Source organism: Coffea eugenioides, chromosome 8 (assembly GCF_003713205.1).
Source record: "Coffea eugenioides isolate CCC68of chromosome 8, Ceug_1.0, whole genome shotgun sequence".
Classification (NCBI taxonomy): Eukaryota; Viridiplantae; Streptophyta; class Magnoliopsida; order Gentianales; family Rubiaceae; genus Coffea; species Coffea eugenioides.
This window is the reverse complement of record NC_040042.1, coordinates 42187171-42202593: the sequence shown is the minus strand read 5'-3', so window position 1 is coordinate 42202593 and position 15423 is coordinate 42187171. Positions and strand designations below refer to the sequence as shown.

General features: G+C 36.1%; 2 protein-coding genes across 2 annotated transcripts; one reads left to right on the top strand and one right to left on the bottom strand.

The window, feature by feature from the left end:
- Positions 1-6216: 6216 nt before the first annotated feature.
- On the top strand, positions 6217-9035 carry LOC113781143 (probable WRKY transcription factor 50). Its single transcript, XM_027327006.1, has 3 exons — positions 6217-6713; positions 6897-7035; positions 8600-9035. The coding sequence occupies exons 1-3, from the start codon at positions 6362-6364 to the stop codon at positions 8727-8729; spliced, it is 621 nt and encodes a 206-aa protein (XP_027182807.1). The 5' UTR covers positions 6217-6361; the 3' UTR covers positions 8730-9035.
- Positions 9036-9717: 682 nt separating this feature from the next.
- Positions 9718-14667, bottom strand: LOC113779053 (protein PLASTID MOVEMENT IMPAIRED 1-RELATED 1-like). The gene is made up of 3 exons (XM_027324468.1): positions 14419-14667; positions 11229-13468; positions 9718-11129 (listed from the first exon to the last, which is right to left on the bottom strand). The coding sequence occupies exons 2-3, from the start codon at positions 13466-13468 to the stop codon at positions 9995-9997; spliced, it is 3375 nt and encodes a 1124-aa protein (XP_027180269.1). The 5' UTR covers positions 14419-14667; the 3' UTR covers positions 9718-9994.
- Between the last annotated feature and the right edge of the window lie 756 nt (positions 14668-15423).

Below are 15423 nucleotides of genomic sequence, written 5' to 3'. Positions count from 1 at the left end.
TATTGTTTAAATTATTTTGAAACGAGTAAACCAATCATGTATTGAGATACAAAGCATATCACTTTGAAACTTCGTCTTACACACACACACGCACTCTCTCTCTCTCTCTCTCTCACACACACACACATACATATATATATATATATAGTGAGGCAATATCTTTTAAGTGCCAAAAAAATGAACAAGAACTTAGGAGCAAATGTCTGAAAGGTTGAAATTGGCATTCTAGTAATGTGAATTAATGCTTATAAGCCGCTCTTGCTAATTCTCCATATGGTAGGAGTCTTGAAACAAATAATTACCAATTGGCATTGCTCCTCGGGCATAAATATTATCTGCGGTCTCAACGCACAAATATTAATTAGCAAGTTTACTAACCGACGATTTCCACTTTGAAGACCGGGCAACACAATTGACTCATAAAGTGATTCGAGAACATTGTACAGGTCACCAATCCAGCTAGGGTCACCAAGACCTTGTACAAGACCTAGGAGTCCACTGTTGCAAGCAATCGATGATAAAGACCACAAAAAGAGCCGAAATTAAGACCGAAGAATAAGGGGTCAGAAACCATTGAGGCGTTTGATTGGCCCAGAAATGGCCCAATTAAGACAGATTAATCGTCCAAAACGTCCCTCACATTTTCAAAAATAAAGTCGATTTTTTTTATCCCTCACTTTTAAATGTATAATTTTACATATTTTATAAATTCACATTGATCAAATTTAGTTTTTACTTAGATTTCTGACTAGTTTTTGATCGAAATCCAATACGTCCCTCGCACGTGATTATTTTTTAAGGGTAAAATTATCAAATCAAATTTTACATAATCCGATTCATTGTCTCTCACATTTCGCAAAATGAATTTTTTCTTCCCTAACATTTTACAAAATGAATTATTTAGTCCCTCACATTTCATAAAATGAATTTTTCCATCCCTCACATTTTTCAAAATAGATTTTTTTCATTTCTCATTAATCATGTGTACGAATAATTTTTTTTTTCGTTAAACCCATGTATATATCTATTTAATTTTACCTGAATAGTACAAATACCATAAAATATATCTCTATTTAATTTTACTTAAACAACTAATCGTTGTTGTACACATGCTATTCAATAGATATATACAGGGGTTTAAAATTAACAAATTTGTTTTAAACCCATGTATATATCTATATGATTTCACCATGTGAACCTATTCAATATTTGTGACTTTTTTCTTTTGATAATAATTTATTTATTGACTTGTATAATAAGGCCATCTACTTAATAGGTCCTAATTCAAATTTTATAGTCATGCTAACACATTGTAGTTTAAATCTGAAATTTCTACTAGCTACTTTTAAAATCAACAGTTGAATTACTTGCTTTGTGGTTTTTTTAAAAAATTTAAAAGTGACAATCCCTTATTTCTTTTTTGCCATATTTTTCCTTTTTTTATCCAAATTTAATTTGATATAAACATTCAATAATGGTTATAATTAAATATCTTTTTTGTTTTCAATTTTCAAGTAAAAGGAAATAAATATGAGTGAAAAACTAATAATTTTTTAAAATTCATGTAAATATCTATTTGATTTTACCTGAATAGTACGAAAATAGAGATATTTACATATTATTTATATTGTTCAAGCGAAATCAAATAGAAATATATTACAAATTATTCATACTGTTCAAATAAAATTAAATAGATATATACATGAATTTAAAGAAAATTATTCGCACATATAACCAATGAAGGATGAAAAAAATTCATTTTGTGAATTGTGATTGACGAAACAATTCATTTTATAAAATGTTAGGGACGAAAAAATTCATTTTATGAAATGCGAGGGACTATAAATCGAATTATGTAAAATTTGATTTGACAATTTTATCACTAAAAAATGATCACGTGTAAGGCACGTGGTGAATTCCGATAAAAAATTAGTCGAAAACCTAAGTAGGGACAAAATTGAATCAACGTGAATTTGTAAGGAACCCAAAATTATATATTTAAAAGTGATGGATGAAAAAAGTAATTTTGCAAAATGTGAAGAACAAAAAAATTAAGGAACCTGCAAATATTGGCAAAATTACAATTATTGTTAACCAAGAAAAATAATTCGTAGTAAAGACAAGATAGACGTGGACCAGAAAAAAACCCGTGCTCAAAATATTTTGAGCACGGGTTTTGTCAGTAAAAAAAATAAAATGGATTCAAGTAAAATTTTTTCGAACGTATCAATAAGCTAGACCCATACTGCGGGTTGTTTCATGCCATAAATAAACTCGACCACTCAAGAAATCCGTTGGACAGGCGGATTCACATCTTTTACAACCAACGCAGTCTTCGGTTCTTGGAGCAGAAGCAATTTGTTTAGCTTTACATCCGTCCCAAGGTATCATTTCTAATACATCGGTCGGGCAAGCTCGGACACATTGAGTACATCCTATACACGTATCATAAATCTTTACTGAATGTGACATTGAATCTATACATTTTTGAAAGTCATAAATTTTCGACTTAGTAAACTTAATTAACAAATCCTATATTTAGATACCAGATGAATCAACAAGTTATCAGAATTTTTCGATTAAATCTACTTCTGGATTGGTTTATGAGAAAGGTCCAAAATACTTTGATTTCTTAGGTTTTTGAAAACAAGGTCATGAACGATTTTTCCATTAAAACAAATTGAAACATAAGTGGCAATAATTAGCTTCTAGGCTCATTATTTAATTCTTTCTGGGTCTCGCCAAGTACTTCTGAATATGGAAAGGGTGTTTATGGGAGTGTGTATAATAGTAAATCTTTTTTTCTTTTAAAGAAAAGTTTGGATGAGGACATATTTTCGAGATCATAGATCGCTCACGAAAATTCTTACAAATCATTTAACAATATAGCTCTCACATTGACGAGAGCATCTCAACGATACATTTGTATAACCTACTCTATCCTAATTTAAGGAGGAGGGGGAGTCTAAAGAGGCTGTAGTAGGGGGTTAGTGGATATACAGACCCAACTAAATTAAGAAAGTGCTCTGACATAGCCCAAGAAGGGACTTAAGACCCTCTCTGGTGATCACTGAGCCATTGGCCCAATGGTTCACAAAGTGTTCCATGATTCTCCCGCTTTATCGTGCTGCATATGAACACAGAACAAGTCTTGGTTGACTTATAAGAGAAAGAATTAGTTAACTTTTACTGATCCTTCGCCTTTTGTGTGACCTCATATGTAATGACGTCAAGAAAAAGAGTGACCCAACCAAGTGAAAACCACTTGTTCCTTTTTTTCCCCCTTTTTTTGGGGCCATACAAGGGGGCTTGGAAATCCCTTACGATGAAACGTACCTGGGAGTAGTAGCACCCATTACATCAAAAGCTAACAAATTCCTCAGAGATTCTGGTGGACTTGCTAAAAAACCACGGTTCCATTTGAGGCTAGAATCAATGCACATATTCGACTAGAGTGAAAACATTTCCCATAATTAAAACACAGCATTGATTGATGAGATAATGGCAAAATGCAAAAAAGTGAAAAATTGCCGGCTTGGATTGTTATCTTCTGGAGTTAAAAAAGATAATTTCGTATATGTAAGATAAAAAAATAATTAAAAAATGTGTTCCTGAAAAAAATAAAAAATATTTTGAACAAAAATGACGATTCAAACAAGATAACTAGCATGACTTGCAATCCTAAAGTTTCCCGACTCTTACATTACATTCTCACATTTTTATTTGTTCTCTCTCTGTCCTAAAAAGATAGGCTACTTGACTTTTATATTTGTCTCAAATTATAGGCACATATTTTTTTTTAATGGCAAGTTAACTTAGAACTTTACTAATATGCCCATATTTAAGTAAATTTTTTGACAACAAACACGAGCCATCTACTAATAAAGAGCGGTAAGTTCCTAGAATAATTGAGAACCATCAACCGCTAGTTTAAATAGAATAACAATAAAATGAGTCATATTATATTAATAGAAGTGTATAAGAGAGTTGATAAGGTCTTACTTTAACAGCGAAGATTCTCAGATTCTAAAAGTTACAAAATTTTTTGTTCAAATTTCCCTTTTTATTCTTCATGTTTAAATCCTAGCCCTTAAAATAAAATAAAAAAAAGGAGGAGGAGTAGAAGAAGAAGTGTATTGAACCTCTCTTAATGTAAGACAGGAGCCGCATTTTCTTACGCCTTAAGTCATCAACATGTCTTAAAATATCTCAACCATGGAAAAGTAAATGAAAGTTGACTGAACACGTCAGTCTTCCTACTCAGTTTTCACGCTACCCAAAAATGACTATGCAAGTAATAATATGTTCGTAGCCACTGGCCATTTGGTCCAGTGGTCATCACCATTAAAGGTGATGCTGGAGGTCAGGGGTTCAATCCCTGCCTCCCACATATTTGCCACAATTTATGGCGGTCTTAATTGATCTTCATCGATGGAGTCTGTACTCACATCGAACCCCCTCCCCTTCCCCTTAGACTAGGCTAGATTAGGTTATAGGACATCTATCGTTTCGAAAAAAAAAAAAAAAGTAATAATATGTTCGTCCCACCATCAAGGTCTGTGTACCTGCTAGCTAGTCCCAATACAAGTTTTTTTGGGCTTTTCCTGCCTCTAGTGTAAGATAGAATAGGTTATACAACAGTTATCGTCTCAATAAAAACAAAAAATGTTCGTTCCATCAATTTTTTTTTGTTTTTATCATTAGCCATTACGTTATTTTGGAGTTTGTGTTAACAACTTAACGCTATGGTCTAAAACAGCCAAAAAGTAGCTTGGATTGGAAATTATAATTTGTGGGCATTAGTCCAATTTTTAGTTTAAAAAAGGTTATGGATCATGTGCTTTAAGGTTACAAATAAGAGGATTACTTCTATAAGTAAATGAAGTGAGATAACACAAGCTGCGAATATTATAATATACGTCGTGATCAGCATGTTAATCTCAATACTTTGCATATACCAAAGGGTCGACCTTCTAGTGTTCTTGCCGGTTGCCACTATCAGGCTGCTAGGATGTTTGACAAGGACTAGCTCCAAACTCACAAAACCCTTCATTCTTCGTGGTTCTTTCTTCTTGTTCCTTTAATTATTCATGCTTATATCAGTCTACTACTACGTTGATTCATCATTTCACTTAGCTTTATCCTGGTTACGTTTACATTGTCAACTAGCACTGCAATTAATTAATCACGCCTGACTTGGCAAAACTTATTCAGCCATAAAAGCCCAGAATTGATCATCATTCTTGGACCGTCTTAAATATGTTACAGAGATATGTTTGTATCCTTCACGTATGAAAAAGTCATGAGGCAATGGCTGTCATAATAAAAGTAAAGAAAAGGGACAGGAGGCAATGAGCAAGTGCAATGATCCCAGAAAGGCCAGCAGGTACCATAAGGCTGTGTTGTTACGTGTAGAGCTGAACAATGCCACATTGATAGAGGAAGGGTGGTTAATTAGCTTATGAGATAGGATAGGAGCTCACCTTCAAAAGATAGAGGCATCCTAAAAGAGTAAAACAATAGAAATGAAGAAAAATACACATAGATTCAAAAGAAAAAAAAAATACATAGGGATATATATATAGAGAGAGAGAGATTCAAACGGTTTATAATAACTTCACCATAAGTAAATAGACTAAAATCTTTCGTGAGGGTATCTATCTATTATCAGATTCATCATGTCCAACTCTACAAAAGAAAAAAGGTGGAAAAAAAAGGGACATAGACCATTAATTTCTTGGCCTGGCTAGGGAATTGTGACAATTAAAGGAGGAACGTGAGGAAGAATCCAATTCTAGGGTAGGATTGACTCCCAAACCTGAGTTTATCCCTCATGACCGACCGAAAAGACTAAATCAAGGGCAGTAAATGGCCATTTTGGCTATGAGCTGGGAGGTCCTTTGCACATAGTGCATGAACTGGTGCCCTTATATATGATCACTATTCATATTGTAAATAAGACTTTTTTAAGGTACCATGATCATAATTCACATTGTTGACTTTTGAGCTGTATTCATCCCCCTCAATTGTAGATAAATTTGGTCTAAGCACGAGACTGTGAGCAAGAGAAAAAAAAAATCACAAATTCACATCTGCTCCAAATCCGAACCCAAAGCCAAGGCAACAAAAGTCTACGCACAAGTCGTCGATCTTTAGCCATACCCCACCACCTATATATTTGTCCTCTCATTCATCCTTAGCTAATTAGCTTAGACAACAGAAAACTGAGATGTCAACATTAATCCTGCCCTGGGCCCAACAATCTCTGTAGCATTTCTTAGCCACCACTCCCAAGTCGTAAGCATCAGCCCATGAAGCTTCTTTCGACGTTGTAGGAAGCTTACTACGAAAGAACTTGGCGATGAACATATATCAACACCTCACCACCACTGCACTGCACTTCACTTCACTTCACTTATCATCATCCATCATGGATGGGAACTATGATCCCAACAGGTTCACAAACATGTCTGGTTACAATTACAATTCTAGCAGTGCTTTTGGATCATCATATTCATCTGGGATGGTCAGTACTGGCTATGGTGACACCAACCAGTCGAATTTCCAGGTTTCGGAGTTCTTCGAGCTTGATGATTGGATGGAGGAAGATCAAACATTCATGCCCTCTGGCTACAGTACTGCCCAAAGCCCTCAACAAGAGCTGACTGAAGTCCTTGGTCATCCTGGTGGAAGTAGCAGTCAGCAAACCAACAGTAAGCAAAGCAAAGTTCCTGTACTTTTTTAAGTTCTAAATTAAACTAGCAGCTATTACGAGAATATGTGTTTATCTGAAAACATATTTTAGTGTAGTACAAAAAAAAAAAAAAGACTGTGCCATGCCATTTGATTTCCGTGTAAATATGGGAGAGGCATAAATCTGTGATATGTTTTTGCAGGAGATATTGGTGGGAAGGAGAGGAAGGAGAACAGAGAAAAGGTTGCATTCAAGACTAAGTCGGAGGTTGAGATACTTGATGATGGCTTCAAGTGGAGGAAGTATGGGAAGAAGATGGTGAAGAACAGCCCAAACCCAAGGTAAACAATTTTCATTATGCATGGCTTTCATTTCATGAGATAATAAAATGATTTTTACGAATAAACTACTTGGGTTTTATTCATTCCCTTTAAAATTGATCCCTCAAAGAGTTCAAGATTATCAAAACTTAGCCACATGGAGAAATCAATTCTGCCTCAAGACGTTGATGCCATGGATGGATGGGATCGACTGTAACTCCTTTAAAACCCGTTCCCATTTATAATAATGCTTTTGAAGCCTTCAATGGAAACGTATAAGAAGAAAAGTTTGCAACAAATTACCAATTCTTCACTGCTCTTTTGCCGACATATAAAATAAAAGTCGAGAGAAGTGATGTACAATCTGAAGTGACTAAATTCTGCAGAGGGAATCGAAATCATTTTTTCTACAGTATAAAAAATATATATATATGTTTTGTACGATTTGTGTTAACAGCAGTTCGTGTACGAAATGGGAGTTGGATTCATAAAAGTCAGTCAACTAATGAAGCACAATATGCGGTATCAGTGCTGGTAACGTTTTGATGCCAAAATTTGGTCCCCTCACCTCTCTATTGGATCGTACACATCAAGATAAAATTCCTGCAACATTTTAAAGTTTGAACTGGACACCTATTATGCACTAACTAAGCATACAATTTTTCGAAGACAACTTTACTTTGGGTAAAAGAGATCATCTTCTCTCTTGATTCTTCTCCAATAACGTATAGTTTTTTGTATGCAATCTGCTTTTAAATTTTGTGGGAAAGATCCACCTTCAATTAATTTTGTGGTGAAATTAATTGTCTTTAACACACACGATTTCTTGCAACCCCAGCAAACCTTTTTCCCTATTTTTTTGACAGCCTGAATTTAGTAGGAAATGATGATTAGCAACGTAATGCGTTGGCCCAACATGTCTTTTTCGACGAAATCCTAGGTTTTAGGTCTCAATCTCATAAGGGAGCATCCACACAGCCGCCAAATTAGTAAAACGGGTTTTGAGAATTTATACAAAGACACCCACTCACTAGATTCAACTCATTTCTGTTCAATGATCCAGTAGAAGTGCATGATTTGATATATACGAATTGCCCAGTAATTCATTTCCCCCGTAATTTGGTTTTGCTATGTCATAATAGTTGAAGACAACTGCAACTTATAGTGTGGAATTTGGATTTCTCTCTCAAAAAGACACAGAAAAAGAAGCAGAAAACGGTATTTTGGATTTAACAATAATAGTTGGTCTAGTTGTTCAATACTGTCTGTTTCCGTCTTGCAGTATATGGTTAAATTTTAGCATGATGACAAGTGCACGAGATTGCATAAAGATTATAGACTTGTTTGCTAGAATAAAATTTTCGTTTCTCCTGCTGAAATTTCTCAAGTAGACTCCATCTTGCTTTTAGCTTCTGCAGCTAATCACAAAAATTGAACCTCTTGCTTTCTCCATCGAGTTATAAACACAGAACATAAGCAGATTGGACGGCCTCAAATTTACAAAACCATACAATGAAAGAACAAAATTATGAAGGCTAACTGCTGATTGAGAGTATGGAATTGACAATGTTCATGTAATGTACAGGAATTACTATAGGTGCTCAATTGAAGGATGCCCAGTGAAGAAGAGAGTTGAAAGAGACAAAGAAGACCCCAGATATGTAATAACAACTTATGAGGGTATCCACAACCACCAAGGCCCTTCTCAGTTCTGACTTCCCAGAGGGGAATGTTGAATTCCTCAGTAGTTTCATCAATTATGGCTAGACTCTGTTCAAGGACGCGATAGAGCGCGGACAGGGTCCGTTCTACCACAGCTTTACCTAAACCCCCCCTTTTTTTTCAGATGTTTCAATCTGTTTTCGGCAGTTTCAATAGACCAAGCAGATAGCAGGATGGTCTAGTCATGCACCGATCGACAAGATATGTACTAGTAAATTGCAGTGAGGATAGACCCAACAGGGCTTCTTTGTACACTCTCCTCATCAATGCACTTTACACCAGCATTTAACATGCAACAATAGATATATTAATGACATTTAACGAACTAAACCAAATGCAGCACTTGCATGGAGTGCAAATTAGACTTCCTGAACTGGGGAAAGGGGAGCAAGGGGGCGCACGGCTGAGCAAAAAATGATTTAAAAAAACATTGAAGAAAACTAAATGAGATGACCACAGTCGAGTCGATATATCTCTATTTTCACCCGGAAGGCCAAAACAATGTTCAGAAATATGAAAATGCATGATCCCCATGCTATTGCCCATTATGCATGTTCTAAACCACAAACTATAATGTTTGCTACATGTCCTGTTTGTATACAAACATCTCAAGAACAAAAGGATCATAGAACTTTTGGAACTGTCAGTTAGTAAAAAGACATGTGAAGAGGGAAAAAAAATCAGCAACAATGCATGAGAAGCATAATAAGATGCCATTAAATTCTCATTAGCTACCCTTAACTATAATAAGAGCATTAATTTGGCACATATCACATATGAAGCTAGTAGCAGAATCAGAAAAGAAACTTCCATAAATTTTCAGTAAAAGCCAAAAACATGCCGTCAAAAGGAAATGTTTGCAAGCAGCGCTACAAGGGGATACCAGGTATAATAGTCACACCATATATAACAAGTACATTTCAAGAAAACATGAAGTAACTTCTTCAAGCCATATAAAAGACATTAAAAAACAGCACCAGGTGAAGGGCATAATACTTCTCCAAGTCATTGTGATTTTGCTGGCTAATAATCCAAAGGACCTTCAATATCCTTGATGAATACCCACAGGTCATAGGCAAATTATACATGTTGACTGACAGTACAGTGATTCAGTGAAGCAATTAGAAGGAATATCTAAAGTACAAGTAGGTTATTAGCCTTGTTTGCTGAAATATGCTAACACGAATTTGATACTTCGCCGACTTAAATATCTAGCAACTTGAAGCATGAACTTCTATGCTTTAGCAAACCAAACGGGTTAACTTGGAAAAGCAATATCAGGGTTGCGTACATGAATATTTAGTCCAGCAAAATGCTTCCATCTAGCTGCTGCAGATTGCACCTCAGAGGAAATGCTCCACAAAGTATCACAAGTTCGTTTTTTGAGAAGTTGTGATGATGGTTTTGTTATTGCATTGGACTTGGAAAAAGGACACTTGCTTGTCCTATTCATACCACTAGAAAGTAACCATCGAGACCCAGATTGTAGCTGTCTAGGATTAATTAACATCCCCCTACCATTTGGCTCAACATTAAAACCTGCGACATGGACTCCAGAGATTTTAAACCGAGAGATGAACGGTGCTGCGTTGATGCACTTATGATTTTCTTCAGCACTGGTTCCCTCCATAACAAACTCTTCATTCAGATCATCCTTTTTGTTGCTCAAATCTGTTTCTATATTTGTGTTATGCATTTCATCATGCACAGGAATACAAATTCGTTCAACTTGAGCCAGAGCAAGCATTGATGATCCAACCATTTCAAAGTCACGAAACGGATCTCTGAGCTGCAACCTAAGAGCTAATGTGAAGTTGTTACCGAACAAATGACTGTTACTACCTGATAATTTAACTCGTTGACCATTTCTTGTCATCTGTAAACCACCTAAATCGAAAAGATCAGCATCATGAGCTGCTAAGATTTTCAACATCTCTCCATCAACTTCATTCTCATAATCAATATCTACTGCATCTAACCTAATCCATTCATTCAAGGAGACAGAGAATTTGATTAACTCAGCAATACCATCTTCCCTTTTGACATCCAAAAGTTGCAATGGAGTGGGTCCCAAAGATCCCATAACTCCACCTAGTTTAACATTCTGGCCTACAGAGGTCCAGTTCTCAGTAAACTGGGGCCTAATGCATGAAGGTGCTTCTGCATCTGACCAGCCACATTGAATCCTCAACCCTTCAATGGAGAGAGCTTCAAAATTAGCCACTGCTAATGGAACAAGATCTTCCAAAGACACATAATCTGAATATACTTTTTCTGTTTTTGAGCCTAAGTTTGGAGCATTCTGACCAAACAGTGATCCTTCATCATTCTTTTCCAAGACAAATGAATGATCTTTGACCCTGAAGTCATTAAGCGGAGCAGATTGGTCAAACCTACCACCAAAGAAAATTGAGCATCAATCAGCATTAGAAGAAGATAAGCTATAGGGAGCAAAACCTCATACAAGCATACAGAAAAAGGAATTTGCAGACCTCTTAATAACTTCCGAACTGTGCTCAGTTTCCTGGATGACTTGTTCCATCGTCCTTCCAGTAATGTCCTCCAAAGGCATCAATTCATTTGCCTTAGCAAACATATCTTCGGCTCCCCCTGATGCCCAGCACTGTAGTATCTCCACAACATTGGAACCCATAACTGCTGGTAGTACAACTGCATTAGAAACTTGCATTATCAGCTTTGCACTGTTTTTTGCCCTCCTGAAAAGAGAAGAACTCATTGAACGCAATAAGCCTCCACTCTTTGTCTGAATAGTTGGACCTAAGCCTTCTGCAAGAGCAGGTAATTTTGAAGGTTCTTCGGGAGGAAAATAGACTGGGCTTCCAAATCCATCAGAGGTAATTCGTGGAGAATTTTGGAATACCTTATCATTTAGGCCCCATCTTTGCATTAAAGTTTCAGTTTCCAAGTTTTCAAGCATTTTTGCATTCCGTCTGCTTCTCAGTGATTGTGTAACCCTGTTATACTCTTTTTCAGCTTCCTGAATGACCTGTGACAAATCAAAATCATCAGAACATGCCACCCTCCCAGAGCCAGTTCGAGCAACACCAGAGACTTCTATTCGCTCTGAAGCTACATCCAAATCAAGTATAGGATTTCCAAACGCACAGAATTCCATTTCAAACTGTTTCAGAAGATGCCCTCTTGGAGACTCCGGCTCACCATCAGAAGTCATGTCTCTGGGGTTGTGCCCAAAGCCCAACATATCAAGAAACTCGTTAGCAACAGATTCAGTGACATCGTCCAGACTAAGTGACCGTACCAACTTACTTGCTCCACAACTAGATTCGGCGTCCATGTAGGTCTCCTCCTCAATACACTTGCTTATATTTGATGACATGTCAAATTCTGCTGATTCAGAGGCTATGAATTTACATGAAACCATTGGAGATTCTTCCACGGTTGATTCTTTACCATATACATTATTCTCCTCACACTTGCTCTGTATTGCACTTTCACAGCTGTTACTACAATCAAGTAGATGATTTGAATTTGGTTCCCCTTTAGCACTAAAATCTGTCATATCTTCCTGAAAAATCTCAGCAACATCTATAGTTTCAATGACAGGCTTGTTAAAACATTCAGTAGAATTATGGTCAAGTTTCAAATCATCCTTCACAGACAATTCCACGCCCTGATCAATTACAATAAAGTCAGAATCATCAAAGCCATTTCCAGAAGAGGCAGACTTAGAATTAAAGGGCACAAGATTTTCATGAAAGCCATCCACCTCCTTAAGATTACCAAACTTTCCCTCATCAAGCTTTTGGTACAAAAAATTTATTGACCTAGCGAGCTCCGAGTTTTGGTTAGGAAACACTTCACTAAGATATTTCATATCTAATGATTGTGATGAAACATGCTGATGCCCATTATATGATTTTCTTGGAACACTACCGCTCCTCCTAAGAGCAATGTTGCTGCTACTTTGATCACAATCTGAGGATATAGCAATTGGTGTCTGCCCACTATCCTTAGGCATATCAGAGACCGTCAGAAAATGTCTTGGGTCAAATGGATTATCCCCCAGAATTGAAAATCCAAAACTAACATTCAGGATAGCACCTTTGGCCTTGCCTTTCAGCTTAAAGCTTGTTGTCCACTTCCCCGAGGTCCTCTTCTCCTCTTCTAACTCCTCTACAGTCAAAGGAAGCAGCCTTGCGAGGTCCACCCAATGCTTACCAATATCTAGAGTTGGAGCTCCAATAATGGAAGCCTGAAGAAGAAAAAGTTTAGGCTCATACTTTGCTGAATTTTGTGGACCATTTCTACTAACATAAACAGAACACTGATGCATCAAAGTTTCCTCAAACTTGGCTATCCCTTCGAAAACACGAACAGGATGAGTTTTGAAAACCTCATTCTTCCTTTTCCAATTTACACAAAGAATAAGATCATTAAAGTTGGAAGGTAGACCCTCAACAGAATGTACATGAAGAAAGAAGAAACAATTGAATCGATGACTACGAATATGTGTCAGAGCCTTTAAGGGCTTCCAACCCCAAATTGATGACTTCTTCTCCTTTTGGAACACATCTCTTACACTAGCCTTAGTACCAAAAATTGATTGATGCTTGGATTGCAAATGTACAGACTTGGATGGGTCTTTGTGCAGGTAAAGGGCTTGGCTTATTTCCCCAATATCGCGCAATAACTGTCCACTGCTCAATCCTTCATCATTACTCATCACAGTATCATCTTTGGAAATCACCATCTACCCATTCAAAGAAAATGTTTCAAGCACATATACTAAGAAAAAGTTAAGAATTTCCAGACATACAGCACAAGAACTGAACAGTAGAATAAAAACTAGACAGAAATTAGGTACTTGTTGGGCTCTGTATTCCTCCAATTCAGGAAACTAAACAACCAACTCAACATCCTAAAGAAGGAATCAAGGTCAGGCATTTGGTTTCCCTTTTCTCCTTTGCTTCGGATTGTTTATTTCCGTGGTTCTTATTTCAAATTGTACAAGGACTCTGCTCTGATCGATTACTTTTTGTGAATCATTAAAGGGAGATTACTATTATGTCAGAAGAAATTAACAATGCAAGAAAATCTCTATCACTTGCAGTGAGGTTCCAAAATAATTGAACAGGCAACTGTAATATCAGAGCTTCTTTATCTTTTCAATATCTACCAACATTTTCATTCTTTCTAACAAACCAGAATTTTCTTCTTTTTCCCTTCTTTTTTTTCCGTTTTCCATCTTTCTTAGTGTTGCATGCTTGATGCAGAGTTACAGAAAATCCCAGCAAATCTAATGCAACAATAAATGCCAAAAACAAATAGAAATCTGTAATAACAATCCTGCTCAATTATTCACTATCCTTTCCTTTTTTGAGTTTTATTGGTCCAAAATTGCCAGTAATAACTTATACAGTACCATCAGAGCTTCATCAAGCTCTGTACAATCTCCAAGAAACCAACACAAGCAAACCCAACGAAGAAAATAACAAAAATAGAGCAAAAATTAGCTTAATGGGATACAATAGTCATCAAAGCAAGAAACTTTTTCTGCAGTTCCTCAAGAGACAAAACAGGTTCACAAAAAAAGCAACAATAAGGCCTACCAGGCATAAATCAAGAAACTGCCCCACTCAAAACTAAAAATTCCAGTAAAAATACTACTAACGAACAAAGCAAGCAGTAAGTTTGACTTACCAGGACAATGAATTGCTATATGATCCAACCTTTCAAGGAAGTAGGAAAATAGAAAATGAAGAAGAACTTCAGCCCAAGACCTGTAAGAAGATGATCTCCTCCTCCTCCTCCTCCTCCTTGGCCTAGCAATCAATTGGCTGCCGCAGCTATATACTTGGGAACCGTGTTATGCGTTAGCAGCCATCTTGGAGTTATAAATCCAGGTTCTTTGCTTTTGTCTTCTTGAAGTCTTCGTTCCATACTTCCATGGTTACTCTAGGTGTCATAAAATATTAACCTGAAATTACACAGTAATTATTTTGTCCTTATGAAGGACAAAAGTTGGTTTTAGCTGTCTCTAAGTCTGTAGTAGTTGTGTGGTTGCTTGTGATTAAAGGGGAATATTAGCTGATATTACAGCCAAAGACCTTGTATTCATGCTAAATTGGTCTTGGGTACTCTTTTATGGTGAGATAGTACATCAATACCAATATGAAACCATTAATGGTTGATAATAATAGACTTGTTAGTTGTATAGGCTTAGAAATTTATAGACAATGTTGATTTTCTTTTTCTTATATTTGGGCATTAGGTACTCGATTGCACCTAACTTATTTAATCACTTCATTTTCTGTTCTGATGTATGTTTCTAATAACTAAACGATCTTTTTTAAAAAAAAAAAAAAAAAAAAGGTCTCCAAATAATCATAAGATTGCTTAATTCAATTCCCAACAATTTGCTGCTGAGATTTTCACATTTTCATATGTCATGCTCCCATCAATTTGGTTGGTATAGCATGCTTTAAAATGTTCTATGATGACTAAAGTTACAACTCACATATTTGATTATTATGTATCTTATGTATAAAATGTCACATTTATTGTGTCCAGGTATAGATGTGTAAAATGAGTTAGGTAATCATAAAGGTCCAACAACTTATTTTATCCAATGATGTTATGTGAAAATTGAATCGAGAGATTTGTTCAAAAGAAGTAAAAAGGGGCAACAAATGATATTTTGTGCAT

Coding starts and splice junctions, on each gene's coding strand:
- LOC113781143 (XM_027327006.1), top strand. CDS start 6,362: ATGAACATATATCAACACCTCACCACCACTGCACTGCACTTCACTTCA. Junction 6,714..6,896: donor TAGCAGTCAGCAAACCAACA/GTAAGCAAAGCA, acceptor ATGTTTTTGCAG/GAGATATTGGTGGGAAGGAG. Junction 7,036..8,599: donor AAGAACAGCCCAAACCCAAG/GTAAACAATTTT, acceptor TGTAATGTACAG/GAATTACTATAGGTGCTCAA.
- LOC113779053 (XM_027324468.1), bottom strand. CDS start 13,468: ATGGTGATTTCCAAAGATGATACTGTGATGAGTAATGATGAAGGATTG. Junction 11,130..11,228: donor AGTTCGGAAGTTATTAAGAG/GTCTGCAAATTC, acceptor CTTTGGTGGTAG/GTTTGACCAATCTGCTCCGC.